Below are 15,851 nucleotides of genomic sequence, written 5' to 3' on the forward strand. Positions count from 1 at the left end.
TGCAGCTTAAGAGCGTAAGGAAAGGGACTTGTGTGTGGTCACATGTTTCTTTCCTGCTGTCGCAGTAACTTTTGAACCTTTGGGCAATTTAATCAGAAATATAAATCTCCTAAAAGATTTGAGAAAGCAGCTGGTGATAGAGGACAGAGAGCCCACGTTAGTGCCATTGCAACAGGAAAAGCATGAGCTCAACGTTTCCTGTACAGCAGTGGATCCAACCACATGCCAGGCACCTCTAGGAAAGCAGCATTCATTTATCCTGTTGCTCGCAGAGCTAATTGCTTCATTGATATTCATTTTTGGTGATGAATCCAGCTCTTTTTTCCTCTTCAAAGAGCGCACTCTCATGCTGCTCCTTTCTGGCATTGTCCCTGCTCCCACCTGGCCTCCTTGCTGAGCACTGCCCCCCATCCTGCCTCTGTGCTGTGCCCCACAAAGCCCCCCTTGCTCCTCTGCTCATTGTCTCCTTACTTTCCAGGGACACTTTTCTTCTCACTTGCTTTCTGCTAGCTGTTTGCCCCCTCTTCAGCTGTTGGTGGTTTACAACACGTCCATCCCCTCCCCAGTCTGAAATTTCCACCACAACAAAAAACACAGGAATGAGGCAATTAGTATGTATTATTTCAATGGGAGGCTTTAAAAAACAAAAAGCTTTCGCAACAACTTCCCAGTCAGAACCACAGAGACTATTGTAAGGCAGAAAAACCTAAGAAAAGGCAGCTGTAAAATATATTTAAAAGCCTTTATTCTTTCCTATCACAATGTGGCAAAAGAGACTAAATACAGCTTTCCATTTGTTTAACTAAAAGCTGCCATTCCTCAGTCTCTTTGATGATAATGATACCCACAGTTACAATCAAACTCCAGCGCACACACAGAAAACTTTGAGCTCTGTACCAACTTTACACAATGTATTGTTAATAGAGAGATTCGCGAACCCAAGTGCTCTGAGGTGCTGAGAGCAAGGGGAAGCCTGGCTGTGCTGGGCTCCTGGTCGATGCTGTTAAATGTAGCACACCGAGGAGGATAAAGAAAACCCTGTAGCTGAATATTGTTTGTATTACAGTAGCCACTGGACTTACTGTGCTACACTTGGGGAGAGACCATTCAGGAGTTCATAATAGAGAAGTCAGAGTAGGGGTAGGAGAGAAGCAGATTGGCAGTTTGATTCTACTAATGTGGAAATGAAAGGCCATATATTAAAGGCCCGGTGCTGCTAACGCTGGGTCGGCTGCTGGATCACTTGTCCAGCTCAGGAAGACAAGAGCCTACTGGTTCTCCTGTCTGCAGCTGGATGGCTACAAAAGCACCCCTCATGTCACAGAACCCAGTAGTTGTTATTTTAGTGCATCTCTTTTACAGCTAAGCCATAAGTTAAGCTTTGAGAAGACCAGCCTGAATTTGAGGAGGCCCACGTGCTCCTCAAGTCCTGTGAAGGCAGCTCAGTGAGAGCACTGTGGTGCAAGCTGCCCAGAAAACAAGCAGCTTCCTGGCCGTTGTTCTATAGGTTCCTGTTCCCCTGAGGACTGTCCAGCGTAGTTATTTGAGGCATGGGCCTCAGTGCCTCCCAGCAGCTGATGTGCCAGCCTATTGAGTGGGAAGCAGGCTTAGCACAATCAATCTCCAGAAGTTTTACTGAAAATCAATGGTGTCTGCGTGCACGATCCGGAGGACAGAAGGAAGAACCTCCTGGGAAAAAGGAGCTACACTGCAGTGATGAGGGAGCAGCCCTGTCCCCAGAGTGAAAGGGTGATGACAGTGACTCAGAATGTTCACAGAAAGGGAAAGGAAGCAGCACTGAGCTCTGAGAGCATGGATTTCTTGTCTAGGAAGTGACATAAGTACGAGGCCTTGATTTCAGGTGTGCATTTGAGTTAAAGGGAGGATTAAGAAGACTGTCTTCCACGTTCGGCACATAGAAGAACTGTGCCAAAAGGATGATAACCATCACTGTGAAATGTCTCAGTAGGTGAACATGTACACAAGTTCAAATGTGCCAAATGTGCTTTGAAATGTTCCCAAAGCACAGGAGTGGTGGTCTGTGATGAAAACATATCTCAGCCTTGAGTCTAATGATCAGCTGGAATCCACTATGTCTGTTCTCTTTCCTCTCCTTATCTGCCCTTTGCCAGCAGGGCACATGCCTCTTTCTGGTTTGAGATTGCTTTTTTGGGACACTGAAACGTGCTTGGTGATGACAGTGAGAAGTGGTGGCTCCTTCAGTACTTTCTGTGGCATCCTCACCTAAGCACTCTGTGCTGAAAACCCATCTCCAAACAACAGGCTGTCTAGCAGCATCAGGGGAAAGCTCCTACCGCTGATGCTGCACAGGCACAGTCGGATGGCAATCCCTCCCTCAACAGTTTACAACTTGACTAAATGCAAAAGTAATCCACAGGCTTGTCATCCACGTTGTTTCTGGCTCTTGGTTTTCATCTGCTTTGTCTCTTAAGACTGTAAACTGTTTGAGGGAAGAACTGTCTCTGACTCTGTGTTTGGACAGCAGAGGGGTCTCAGCCCTTGCTGAGCCAGGTACCATAATACAAATAAGGTGTAATAATTTATTTTAGAATGGACATCAAAGAAAACAAAAGATTAAAAGGGAAAGACAACCTTGCATAGCTCAAGGCTTTCCCCATAGTGCTCCAGAAGAATGTGCTCTCTGCCCGGAGAACAGCCCAGTTGCAGGGAGGGCCCTGTGACATACCACCACAGCAGCCAGTGCCAGAATGTCCCTGGGCACGTGAGGAGAAGAGAGGTCAACAGCTAAAGCAGGATAAGCAAAGGAGAAAGACCTTTAAAATATACACATGTGTTTTCTTGCCAGGATCTATCAAGCCAAGAGCCAAAGCATTGTAATGGCATTTTGTTTATAAGGAAAAAGAAATCGCTTCTGGCCTGAGAATTTCTTTGCCAAGTCTCAGGCAAGGGGGAGTCCAAAAGGCTTGCTAGTTTAGGAACATGTGTATTTTTAAGGCGGCGTTTTAAGAAGATTGCTGGTGAGGTCTGTTACAGCACTGAGCACACAGCCCTACAAGCCCATACTGCAGAGCACAGCACTCCATGGGAGCCAGCCTGGCAGAAGCTGATGGCAGTACTTGCAGTTAATGGCATCGTGCTGGCTTTGCAGAGCTCAGCCGCTTTTGTCGCACCCAGCCATCAGCCAGGGTGATCATGGAATCATAGAATCACTCAGGTTGGAAAAGACCTTAAAGATCATTGAGTCCAACCATGACCTAACCATACTACCCTATCAGCCCTCCAGCTTCAGCAAACTTTAATTGAAGCTGTGGGTTTGCAGCTGTGCCTGGGCCCACATATGTGTCCCTCTCCTTCAGCCTGTATCAATTTCGCTGTTGACCCCACCTGGAGCATGTGCCAACTACGGCTTCTCCAGCCTATAGCTGGCCAGATACTGCCCTGTGGGCGGGGATCTGTGGAGATCACAGGTGGTGGGTCATTATGAGTGCTTCTACTGGGTTAACCTGCAGAGCTTGGGTTGCCACAGACTAGCAAGAGGTTGATCTCGAGCGGGGGTAAGAACATCAAAGCTGATTCAGAGCCCTCAATAGCAAAGCCAAGAGAATTTCCAGGGCCTGGCACAGTGGCTGATGGCTTCTCAGTCCCCTCTCTGACAGAGGGGAGAAGCTAAGGGATTCCAAGTGCTCTCCTTGCAAGCTGGCCCAGCTCCTGCTGCAGCTTTAGTGCAAAGCCTTCACTGCACATCACCATGTGCAGGCCATGCTTGTGCAATGCCGGATACCTGTCCGTAAGGGAACTGCTAAGTCCAGGAGTGTCAGCATCTGCAAAAAAGCTGTCTTTTGTACAAGGAGCCCTCTGCACAGCGACTGCGTGGAGAAGGGAATGCTGGAGCACAGCAGGAAGCAGGTAGGGAGACGGCAACAGGAGACGTGGCTGTGTGCAGTCTGTGGGGGGGCACTGAGACAGTGCCTTCTGCTGCTGTCACCAAAGGGCTCTTGGGTGTGTTACAGTGGGCTCCCCTACAGCCTGGGTCGCAGTGTTCCCCTCCTGCATTCTCCTCCCACGTCTGTGCTCTGCACCAAACAAGGGCTTGAGATTCTCTTGTGGGGCTGATTTCTGCCTAATGTGCCCACCCAGTGGGATTTCAGCAAACATTAAAGCAAGAGATGGAGCCTTTAATGAAGTTAACCTGCTGAAACCAGGAGAGCATTTGGTTGAAGTACACCTGAAAGCCCTGGATTACACAGCAGCTGCTTCAAAAGAAACCCATTCCCTCCTTTCATACTGCTGCCGCATTGAGAAATAATACAGCACCTTTATATTCAGCCTAATTTACTCAGCCTGCTGAAGTCCAAAAGCTTTTTTTATTAACTCAGGAGATGCAGGGCTTTCCTTCCCAGCCGAACCCCCCTGCAGGCAGCGGGCACAGGTCCCCAGCAGCAAGGAATCACCCCCCTCTGCACTAATCCAATGATGGGTTTAACTTCATTAGTTTGCTTCCTCTGCTGTCTTTCTTATTTTCTTCCTTTTATTCATTTTCCCCCATCCCCTTGTTTCTGTTTCTTTTACCATCTCCCTCCCTGGCTCTTCTCCCCCTTTGCTGTGTTTTGCTGCATGCCAGCAGAGCTCCTCAGATGTGGCATACTGGGTCAGAGAGCAGCTCCCAGCAGCTGCTGACAGCCTGGGCAAGTATGGGGCCATGGCAGGAGGCAGGCAGGCAGTGCAGGGCAGCCCCTGAACTGCCCCCCACACACTGCTTCCACTGCAAAGTAGCAGCCATGGTATCATGGTAGCCTCATGAAAAATCAGCTGGGAGACGTGCTGGTTAAACACTACCTTACAGATACCTCCTGATGGTCATGGCAGGGGTGGGAAGGGCTCATGCAGAAAGAGGGAGCTGAGGGTGAAGACAAAAGAGTCAGCATGATCGGTGCTGGGAAGGAGCTGCAGTGAGAGGGAGGGATAAGCTGGAGAGTGCCAGGGAAAGCCCCAGGTGCACGGCCTGTTGTCATCACAGCTCTCAGTGACACCTGGGCCGCAAAATCCTTCCACCAAATTTAACACAGGTGGTACAGTAAGTATTATAGTGCCGTGGTATTATGTGTTGCTTCATTTTTAATGAGGTTTTGTGGATGATTCTGGCATACAGGCATGGTAAAACACAGCAAATTGCTAGTGAGCCTAGTGAGCGATGCCCACAGGAGGAGGACAGACTGGGGAGGATCTGAGCATTAACTGCTCCCCAGAGAAGTGCCTTGGGGCGCTTTTGTACCTGGGCCAGACTAGCAGGAGTCACCAGCTTGTGGTCAGGCTGAGCATCTGCAGCAGTAGAAGCTCTGCAGCTCTGCCCTCTGTCCTTGGCTCTGATGAGGCTGCACCTCGAGTAATGGACGGATGGACAAACAGATAGCTGGACAGAGAGTAATGTCCTCAAGTTGTACTGGGGAGGTTCAGGCTGGATATTACAAGAAACTTCTCAGAATGAGTGGTATTGGGATGGGCTGCTCAGAAAGGTGGTGGAGTCACTGTTCAAGAACTGTGGAGACGTGGCACTGATGGCCATGGTTAGTGGGCATGGTGGGGTGGGTTGGAGTTGGACTGGGTGGTCTTAGAGACCTTTTCCAACCTTACTGATTACATGATTCTAATCTGCAGGGGCCTGCTTGGTGTTTTGTCTGTGCCTTCCATGACAGCAGCACGCTGTGCAGAGGAGACTTGAGATGGGACAAGAAACATGTGGCGTGCCAGTTGGAACCTCTGTGAGCAGCAGGTACCTTCATTTCCCATCATTATATTGTCTCCTAGAGTTAACTTCTCCTCTTTGCTTAGCAGCAGATCATAGCTCAGAGCAGTATTCAGAGGGCATGGCTGAACAAGGTGTGAGGAAGGTAGCCCCTGCGCCAGGTGATGTGTTAGGTGGGGCCATTGCCCATAGGGCCATCTCCTGTGGGTCCTTATGGCCTCCTGCTTTTCCACATGCCTTTTGGGAGAGGAATGATTTGTGCCGTAGGTTCACATTGCGCTTTCATAGCTGTGTTATGGTTTGTGAGGGCTATTTATACACTCAGCAGTCGCGCTCTGCTAGCTTCAGAGTAGTCTGACTACAAGCAAATAGTAAACAATAGTTGCATAACTCCACACCACAATGCAAAGTAAGGCAGCAGGATGGCTGCCACTGGCTTTGCATTGACTTCAACAGCTGCTGGAGCACGATTGAGCCCCAGAAGATGTGAAAGGGATCCCAGAGTGTGCAGAGACAATGGGGTGACACAGCCCTCGGGTGACAGCTATGACAGCGGCGCTGCCCCATCGCTGTGATGCTGAGGTCCGGGCTGCAGGGTGAGGTCCCGGTCCGGGGGAGGCTCCGCACCCGCTCAGCGGCAAAGGCGGGCGAGCAGAGCTCCGTGCAGCGCCTCCCAACGCCGCTCCCAGGCTAGGTTTTAAGGAGCGCGCTGGGGACGCAGCGCGGGAGGCAGCGGCGGCGCGGTGCGCTGCGCTGCGGGACGGTTTGCTCCCGCACCGCTCTTGGCACTGCGGCGCAGCGCGCGGCTGTCAGCAACGGCCCCGCTCGGGCCGAGGCTCCGCGCTCCCTCGCGCGCCGCCGGCAGCGCTCTCCCGGAGCGGGGCCAATCCTTGTCCTGACGCTCCCCCATCCGACAGCTCGGGCGCACCCGCCTCGCGCACAGCTCCCGTCTCCGGCGGCGCCTTCCGCGGCTTCGCGGTGCCCGCCGGCGCGCGGGGAAGGGGCGGCGGCGCGGAGCGCGGAGCCGAGCGGGATCCTCCGCGCTCGGCGCGGGCGGACGGCACGGGGCGCCGCGCTACGGCTTGGGGCGCGGGCGGGCGGGGCGCCGGCACCCGAGGGGCGGGGCGCGGGCGGGCGGGGGGCCGCGGAGGGCGGTGCTGGCGCGCGGCGCTGACAGCCACATGCCGCCCTGCCTGAAAAGGCTGCGAGGCGCCGGCGTGGAGCGAGAGGAGGCGCAGACGGCGCCCCAGCCCGCACTGCCGTCGCTGCGCCCCGGGGGATGTCGAGGCGCCGACCCCGCGGGTCGCCCTAGGGGACGAGCGCTCCGTCCGCGCCGCCCGCCCCGTGGCCCCGGCCCGGGGAAGCCCGACCCCCGCTGAGCCGCGCCGGAGCCGCTCGCCCGTCGTCCGCCCACTGGGGCTCCGGGGCAGGGAAGCAGTCCGGCGCGCGGCCTCTCGGTTGGGTTTTGCGGTTATTGGCTCCTCGCGAAGGATGGATACGTTTCTTCTGGTGTGGGGATTTCTAGGGCTGAGCTTGCCCGGCTCCGGAGGCGCGGCGGAGACAGGTAAGCGGCCCCCGGGCGTGGGCGGCGCGGCGCGACTCGCGGGGTTCGGGCGGGTAGCGTGCGGGGCGAGCCTGGTGCGCGCCGCCTGCGGCCGCTCGGCTGCCTTCGCCCTGCGAGGGGATGGAGCCGGGCTGGAAAGTTGAGCGTTGCTTTCTGTGAGGGGAGAACGGGCAGCAGGGAGAACCGTAGCGCGGGCACCGCAACCGGCTGTAGCCTCGGGAAACTTTGGGTGCGCAATGGGAGCTGCAGGCGGGGTACGGGCACAGACCTGGCAGCGAGAGAGGCTTAGGGACGCGTGGCCGCGGGCTGCCCGTAGGGCCGGGCGAATCCGGGGCTGCGCTCGGAGCCTCTCCGAGTGTTCTGCCTGGCCCCGTGCTCCCCTCTCGCTCGGTTCGGTCCGGCCACTGAGGGCCGCGGGATCTCCGCTGGTGCGGGCGCCGCGGGGGAGGGACGCGCCCCTCCCGGCCCCTCTCGGGGCTCGGGCTGCGTTTAGCGTTGCGGTCGCTGCCCGGCAGGACGGAGTGCCGAGCCGAGCTGGGGATGTCCCATCGCCGGCTGGACCGCGGGACGTGCCCAGGCAGCCCCCGGGGCAAGCGGTCCCTGCCCACGGCGCGACTCGGACAGCGCTGGGTAGCAGGGGGCGGTCGTCACGGGTCGTTCCCTGCGTGCCCCCTGCCCCGATCTGCGTAGAAGGGGAAGTGGGAGAGGCGCTGCGGGCTGATAAAGTCCCTATTTTGCAGCAGCTGCGAGGCGCGGATGTTCCCGGCGCGCACACGGCGTACGTTTAGTTGCTCACTGGCATCGCCTCTTTTCTTACGGTTATAAAGGAATGAGACAAAAATTGGATCTTTTGTTCAGATAGGAAAATAAACGAATAAGCGCTTAACGGGGTAAAGAGAGGACAGAGTCGTGGGACCCCCGTGGGTGGAGCGGCCCTTCCTGCGGTCCCCGTGTCGGAGCCGCTGCCCTCCCTCCCGTAGCGCTGCTGTGCCGGGCTGCAACCTGAGGCTCGTGCCTGGGCACACGCTGCCAGCTCCGGGCAGCTCCTTGCGGCAGCTCCTTGCGGCCCCTAGGAGCCCGGCCGCCTCTTCCCGCCCTCCACTGGGCTCGGGATCAGCACTGCTTTTCGGGAAGGGATTGACGAGCCGGCCGTGGGGCTGAGGTTGCTCGGCTGCCGAAAGGAATGTTTATTTGAACGCGGGGTTTTCCCGGCTAAGTGGAGCATCACATGGTGCTGGAGGCAGCGAGGAAGTTGTCTCCCTGCGGCTGACACCGGCGGCTGTGTCGAGACGCTGTCGCGGTGCCTCAGCTGCTCAGATGGCTCAGTCGCGAGCCCGGTGAGCAAAGGTATGAGGTAGAGAGGCGCGAGCCCCAGTCGGGCTGAGTGAGACGGGCACATCGGTAGATGAAGCTGCCACACCAATGAGTCGTGTCACGCAAGTGTATTGCAGCGCTGCGCACGTAGGGAATAGCTCCACCCAATATGTGCACCTTGGCTCACGTGCAGGTTACATTTATTGGTTATGTTTACCTAGACTCATATTTTTCCCTGGAATTTCGTGCATGTATTAAATATTTTCTCAAACTCATGAACGTTTTCTTAGAACTGATAAACATAAGGCCCTCCCCTTAGAGCATGCGCAGTCACTCTTGGGGGTCTTTTCTGTGGTCGTCCAGGGGTTGAGAGGGGAAGGCTGATAGTCTCCATTGCTCCTAAACCTTTGACCCCTGTCTTCAAGAGTGTGCTCAGCTAGGTGTTTGCCTCCTCCCTAAGTGTGGTTTCTCTGGTATGTCTGATAGGGCCCATCCATCTTCAGTTTGATTTCATTTCCCATCCTTATCTTTAAGGTAGTACATATGGTTCCTCCAGATACTGATGCTTGCAGTATTTGAGGTCCTCACTCCATCAGAGCACAGCCCCGGTCAGTGAGCAGCTTGGTAAGAACGCGTGCCTGAGACAGATGGATTTATGTTTCAGTCTGGTGTATCTGAAAGCCTGTCTCCATTACAAAAGTCCCTCTTAAGATTCCCTAAGGGAGGTTAATAGAGGGGGGAGATGATTTTAATAGACAATAATATGATAATCCACATGGCAAAAACCCTGGTGCAATATTTCTACAGTAAGAGATAAACAGTGCAGCTGCCAATTTGTATGTAGCCAAGCAAACCCGGAGATAACCGTAGAGGGGAGCGGGTGGGAGACCCTGCAGATAAATCGGAACGCTGGATGCTGTGTTTTTCATCTTCCCGTAAAATGCAATCAAGTAGGAAAGTAACAGGTTTGAGTGACCCAAGTGCTGAGCCGTTCAGACAGTGTTTATGCTGCTCTGAGCAAATCTCGCTCTCGAAGCCTTCCAAATAGTTTGCTTAAAAGCCAGTATTTTTCATAATGACTTGAGAGATGCGGTGAGGTAGGGAGGGGAGCACAACAAATAGCTGCCAGGCAGGCGCAGTGCCGCGCTCGTTCGAGCAGCACACACACCCACGCGGTGCTTGGTGTAACGCCGTGTGCCCGCTGTGCCGTTTGCTCGGCTCTTAACGGGGAACAAAAGCTTTTTTAGCCCAGGAGGCAGACAGTTGTCAGGAGCTTCACGGTGAGCGACTGATAGGAGCTTGGTGGGGGCTCTGCCCGGGATGAGGAAACTGGGTTTTGTCTTCCGAACTTCCCTGTCTCTGCACATCTCCGTGCACGGTGCCTGGAGCTGCAGATGGGCGTGTGGGTCCCAGTGCTCTGTGGGAACGCTCCCCATCTCCCTGCTCTCACCTCCCAACACTTATCCTGCACTTGGTACCTCCGTGGCCCCAATTAAAGCACGTCAGGCTGTGCTGGGTGCTAGGCAGCACTGTCCATCCCAGCGGAATGCTGCTGTGGGCAGTTGGTGTCCAACAGAAAGTGCCAGTGTCACTGGGCTCCGGGATGTGGTGGCCTTGTGGCACAGATAGCCTGAGAGGAGAGAGCATCCTTCATGGGTTTAGGATGCTGTCAGGTTCAGATAAGGCTGGGAGCCTATCCTGTGGGACCCCTGCTTGTATTAATAGGGAAAAATTAATTTTTAAGCACTGGGATTGCTGCCAAATTATATGACCTCTGACAGACCAGCTGCGCTAAGAAAATAAATTGTCTGTATTTGAGACCCATGGTCCTATCTGAAATCGAAATTGAAGAAGTCGGCAGTTAGCCATGGCAGCGGGGCAGACTGCAGCAGCCTTACAGCAAGCTGGAAGCTGCTAAAGTTGCTTTCCATTGTGCGGTGAAGTCACCAGCACTGTCCCCACGGGGGCTCAGGAATACAGTTGTCTGATCCGGGAAGCACGGGAAGCTGCTGGGCTGACCACGTCGGCGCGGAGGTGGGGGCAGGAGTGGCCGTGAATGTCTCCGGCTCTACCCTAGCTTGGAACAGCCTTTTGGCTTGTCTCTAATTATAATACACACACAGACAAAGAGGTAGCTGGGCTATTTTCGAAATCCCTGTCTACACCCTGGTGGAAACCGCAATACTAGCAACAACATAAATCAGGGCTGTTGCTAGCAGTGTTGCACACGGCGTCGCGCTACAGTAGCATGGTTTTAATCATACTTGGAATCAAAGGGTCAGCTTCTCTCTGCCTGAGCCAAATTGCAGTCTCGGAAGGCTGGATCCAAAGCCAGGCCCCATGCCTGCACAGCGAGGAGGCGCGAGCACAGAGAGGGGAGGTTTGTCGGGACGATGTCGGCAGGCACAGTGCCAAGCACTCAAAATCACAGTTTGGATCTGCAAGGCTTTCCATGTGCCAGCCGTGCCCTTAGATGGCATGGCAGGGAAGCTAGGGTAGCACAGTAGCAAGAGCCCCATCCACAACACTGCTTCTTCCCATACAGCTGGGAATAGGGCTACAAGCTGAGCAGGAAAGCAGGAGTTGGCAAGTAGATTAGCCAGAGGTATTGCTAACAGCAGTGGATGGCTGCAGAGACTTTGTCTGAATGCTTCTCACCCTGCCTTCATACATGAAGAAAATTGGGCCCCAGAGGTGGAGTGCTGAGCTCTGGGTCTTTGAAACTTTCCCCGATTCCTCACCATGTATGTGAAACAAGGGCAAAACATCTCTCCCAGCTGTCCTCGTGAGTCACCCCAGCGTGGGGCTCAAATGCCTGCCCTTCTGCATCTGCCACCCTGAAAGATGGTGAAGCCAAAGGGACACTGTCTTTTCCTGCCGCATGTTTTCTGAAAGATGCAGTTCTTAGGGGATGCCTTTCGGGTTGGGGAAGGAGGAAGGAAGCTGCTGACTTGTACATGTAGATGCAAATGCCCGCCCGTATCATCTCCCTGGCTTCTCCTCTCTTTGCTAGCACCCAGGTCTGATCCTTTTCAGTTTCCAAAGCCTTACTGCCTGCCCCACACACTCCTGCATCCCATCCTTCCCTCGTGCTCTCCCTTGCACGCTCAGGCTCTCTCCACAACTTTTTCCCTCACACACACCCTAGACTCGCTTCACTTTCCTCTCTGCCTGTCCACTGAATATGTGCTCAGCAGGAAACAATGTGCTTAAGATGCTCGCCAGAATGTGTAATAATGTTGGTGCTAGCAGCAAGGCTCAGCAGTGGCTGGATTTGAGCAAGTTGTGTTAAAGGCTGAAGCTGCTGCTCAGCAGCATGTGCATGGGGGGAGCTGCAGCAGGGCCTCTCCCGGCTGGTTCTGAGGGAGCTGTTTCCCTCCCTGTCACATCCCATCCCAGGCCTAGGGCTGTGCGCCCGCTGCTGACACGCTGGGTTTTGCTGTGCACCGTGAGGTGGGGTGTTTGGGCTTAGGGATATGGAGGATTCGGAGAGGCTCTGCCAGCTGCCTTAGGGAGAGGCAGAAGTAAACTGGTGGGGGAAGTTGGGATTTGAGGTTTTATAAAGAGCAGATCCTGACAGATGGGCTCGGAAAGTACGAGGGATCTGGAAGATCACAAGGGGCTGTGAGAGATGAGATGTGCTTTTGGTTTCTTCTTGGAATTGTCATAATAACAATACTAATTAGTATTTCAGTGGCATTGAACACCTCTCATCAAGCTTGAAGCTCTTTAGAGAGGAATCCTAGGTGAATTTCTTTAATGTGTGGAGTTAGAAATGTCTCTCACTTTTCTTCTGTGGCCCTCAAAGCAGCCTGTTTTTGATTCACAGGGATGGCTCAGCAGGTTGTTTCCTCCTCCTGTTTTTTCCTGGTGCAGCCTACAGGGGAGGTGGCAGGCTGCAGCACAGGAGTGCTCTGCCCTATTTCTGCCTCTGCCCCACACCTCTCTGAGCTCCATTTCCCTCCCTGCATACCAGTGAAGCTTCCCCAGCACCTGCCCGAGCTGCAGCAGGAAGCTCTCCTGAAGCTGCCACCTGCTCCTGGGAGGTGGCAGTGTGCTTCCATGTGTTTTCAAACCCTTGGGAGCCTGACACAGAAACAGGAGAGATAGGCATGGCTCCTGAAAGTTCAATCTGCAATTATCCCCTTCTGTGTGCATGCACACACTCACACACCTCTGGAATGATTGCTGCAGTAGCCAGAAGTTGTAATTTCAGACCCACCAATTACATTCACAGGCGAGCCAGGAGAATTGTGTGCACACATCTATATAAAGACTAACGCTATTAAGCCGGTTGCCCTATTGGAATTGCATTAGCTTGTGATATAAGATGACAAATAACAAAGTTAACGGAGGTGGCACCTTGTAAAAACAGGATATGAAACCTCATCCAAGGTACAAATGTGTGGGCAAACAAAACAAACAAACAGACCTCCCAACTACAACATTTGAAGGTCGAGATTCCACAGACTCAGGTTGTACAACCAATGCCCACTGCTGGAAAGCAGCTATCCAGAGCCTCAGGGGTGGAAATCACCTGAGTTCCAGTGATTTTAAAGCATATTACTGGACTTGCATTCAGGATTTGGCCCTCTAGTTTTCCACAATGAAGCTCGAGCAGTTCTCTGTTTGCAGTCAGTTCCTCGGTGGATTACCATGGACAGGAAGTGCAGGTATGTCTTGTTCTCTTCCTCCCTCCAACGCTCCTATCTTATTTAAAAATAATTTTAAATTATTTCTTTCTGTGAAGGCTCACAGCTAAAATGTTCCATTTGCTGAGCTTTCCGGAGTTCTCCTCTCATTGCTGTCCAGCACTATAAAGTGAATATATTGCATCCTTCCCCAGTTGCCTTAGGAAGTGGTCAAACGGCCGCATTCCTGAGCTGATGGATTGGCGCGCTCCTTTCTTGCCTGAGCCCAGACAGTGTTTTTATGGGCCTGTCTCATGACAAGCTTGAGACGCTTTGAATCAAACAAAACCCGAGTTCACATCTCAAAAGCAGTCTTTACGTTCTGCTTTGCTGTGAGCGTGCTTCTAAGGGAAATTTAGTCTGAGTGGTGAAGGCCTGGCTGAGGTGCTGGGGGAACTTTCCCTGTCTGTGTGGAATCCCCAGAGGTGGACGTGGGTGTCACACTGGGATGAGCTGTGCGTGTCAGTGCTTTGTGTTGTCTGGGTGTGTTTGTCCATTAACTCGTTCAGGAAGCCTTTGAAGCTTTATCTCACAATCCAAAGCAAACATGCTCTTGCTAATATGATCTATGCTACTGGGGATAAAAAAATCTAATCTTATTAGCTTCCTCTGTTCTGTGTGTCTCTCCCTGGCCAATGGCTAAGCTGTACATTTAAATCCGAAGCTCGATTTGTGCTCCCACCCTTCAAAAGCTATGCCTGAGGGTTTAGGGTAGGGCCCACGCCAGCCTGCAGCATCTCCTAGGGCTGAAGCACTGGTAAATGAAGCAGGATGGACGTGAGAAGTAATGAATCCCACCAGATGGGATCTGTTTCTCCCATCCATGCTGAGGTTTGGCAAAGCACTTGCATGCATGTGGACCTTAGAAAGCTTAGCTTCCTAAAGAGCTGTTTGACTCCAGCAGGTTTTGCTGTAGCTTGTGCCAACTCCGGCTTTGAGAGCACTCAGATCCTCCATGCCAGGACCCACATTTTTCTGTGGTGTCACTGGGCAAACCTGCCCTGCCCAAGTGCCACGTCCCATGATGTAGAAATCTTCTGGTGGTGGGATGAAAGCGTGGAGTTGAGGTGCAGGGCCTTGTGCAAGGCAGGGGAAGCAGTCAGGAGGCAGCAGACAGCAAGCCGTGGCGACATGGGGCTGCTGGGATCTCCCCCCTTGCTGCCTTCATCCAGCAGCAGGCGTCAGTGCTGCTGCCTGCTTCTGAGGCAGCAGGAGCGCCTTGCATGGTGCACACAGCCTTGAATTATATCCCCAAAGTAAACTGAACCCAGCGGATCAAAATGTGCGATGGTTCCCTGCTGGACGCTGTGAGCTCTGAGAGGCTGTAGTATGTGTTTGTTGTGAAATGGGCCTCTGTGGTGATGATTATTTTTGTTACAGGCAGAATTGGCTTCAGTTTCTGTGTTGCAGGTCCAACAATAACAGTGAGCCCAGCTCTCCTGGGGTGAGGAAAATCCAGAGGGGTTTAGTCGACAGGAAATTCAAGTAGGAGAACACTGTGCTCCTGTCCAAAAGTTTCAGAGCATGCTGATGAGCTGCGGAGCTGGGAAGCCCCACATGTGGGTGGAAGCTCCAGGGGCCTTGCTGCTATCTATGGGTCCCCTGAGTGCCGACTGCAACCTCTGTGGGAGTCTTCCCTGTGAGCATCCCTGATGTTCCCTTTCAACCCTTTTGGCTTGTTCATTGTCCTCTGGTGTAAGTCCCCTGCTGGGGCTGTGCTGTTCTTGTTGGGTTAGCCCCTACTTGCAGGGATAGCCCAAGGTACCTGGTGGGCTGCAAGGAAGGAAGCCTTTGGGGGTTTCCCATCCCAACCCCAGCCCACTTTCACACAACCAGGAAGCGCTGAACCCTGCGGCATCCGCTGTGGAGCCTGCAGCTTGGCCATGGGCGCAGCCTCCCAGCCCTCTGCCACGCGGCTTGGCATGGCCCCAGCAGTTGGCTTTCAGGGCCCACGTTCTGCTTACTGAGCAGCGGGATGTCCCACGCACCTGGCAGCCTCAGCTGATGCTTCAGAATTCAATTTTAATTTTATTAAGTGAATTTAGGGCTGGTGAAAGCTGCCAGAGCCCATTAGTGTTGGAGCACGTCTTGCTTCCAGAGCATACAGCCTGGGCAGTAGCCATGCTACTCACTTTTTGCTTTTTTTTTTTTTTTTAATTTTTGCACTGACTTGATGCATCAGTTTTAAAGGGCAGATTTATGCAGAAGCTTGGACCTCTGCTGAGTGCACAACAGACCTGGTTTTATATAGGAAGTCGGTGCTTGGCACGTCTGCTGAGACAAACCCTTTGTCTATCAGTGGGCGCAGTGATGGATTTTTTTGTTGCAGGTGTTTGTCTGCTAGATACCAGTGAATCAATAGAAAGAAAAGCCCAACAGAACAATTACAGAGATATTAGTCATTTTACCTCTTCAGGTGACTCTAAGAAGCCTGTTTCCCTGCTATGCAATTGCCCACCTCCTAGGCAGTGCTGCATGTGGGTGAGATGTAGCTCTTCTTGTTAACAAGGAGCTTCTCTGGGGTGGTGGCGGGGCAAAATCTGCTCCTCTAAAAGGC

The 15,851-nt window shown here is 53.3% G+C and overlaps 1 protein-coding gene across 6 annotated transcripts in view; it reads left to right on the plus strand.

Annotated features, from left to right (window-relative positions):
* The first annotated feature begins 7,063 nt into the window (after positions 1-7,063).
* Positions 7,064-15,851, plus strand: part of NRP2 (neuropilin 2) — an 80,290-nt gene continuing 71,502 nt past the window's right edge. For 2 of the 6 annotated variants that reach the window (XM_052674702.1, XM_052674704.1), the window contains exon 1: positions 7,064-7,289. In XM_052674702.1, coding sequence (XP_052530662.1) covers positions 7,217-7,289 — 73 coding nt within the window. In that variant the 5' untranslated portion in view covers positions 7,064-7,216. The remainder of the gene's footprint in view (positions 7,290-15,851) is intronic. The other 4 variants (XM_052674700.1, XM_052674705.1, XM_052674703.1 and 1 more) reach the window with 3 other exon arrangements.

The sequence above is a fragment of the Tympanuchus pallidicinctus genome, unplaced genomic scaffold, assembly GCF_026119805.1.
Source record: "Tympanuchus pallidicinctus isolate F22 unplaced genomic scaffold, pur_lepc_1.0 scaffold15, whole genome shotgun sequence".
Classification (NCBI taxonomy): domain Eukaryota; kingdom Metazoa; phylum Chordata; class Aves; order Galliformes; family Phasianidae; genus Tympanuchus; species Tympanuchus pallidicinctus.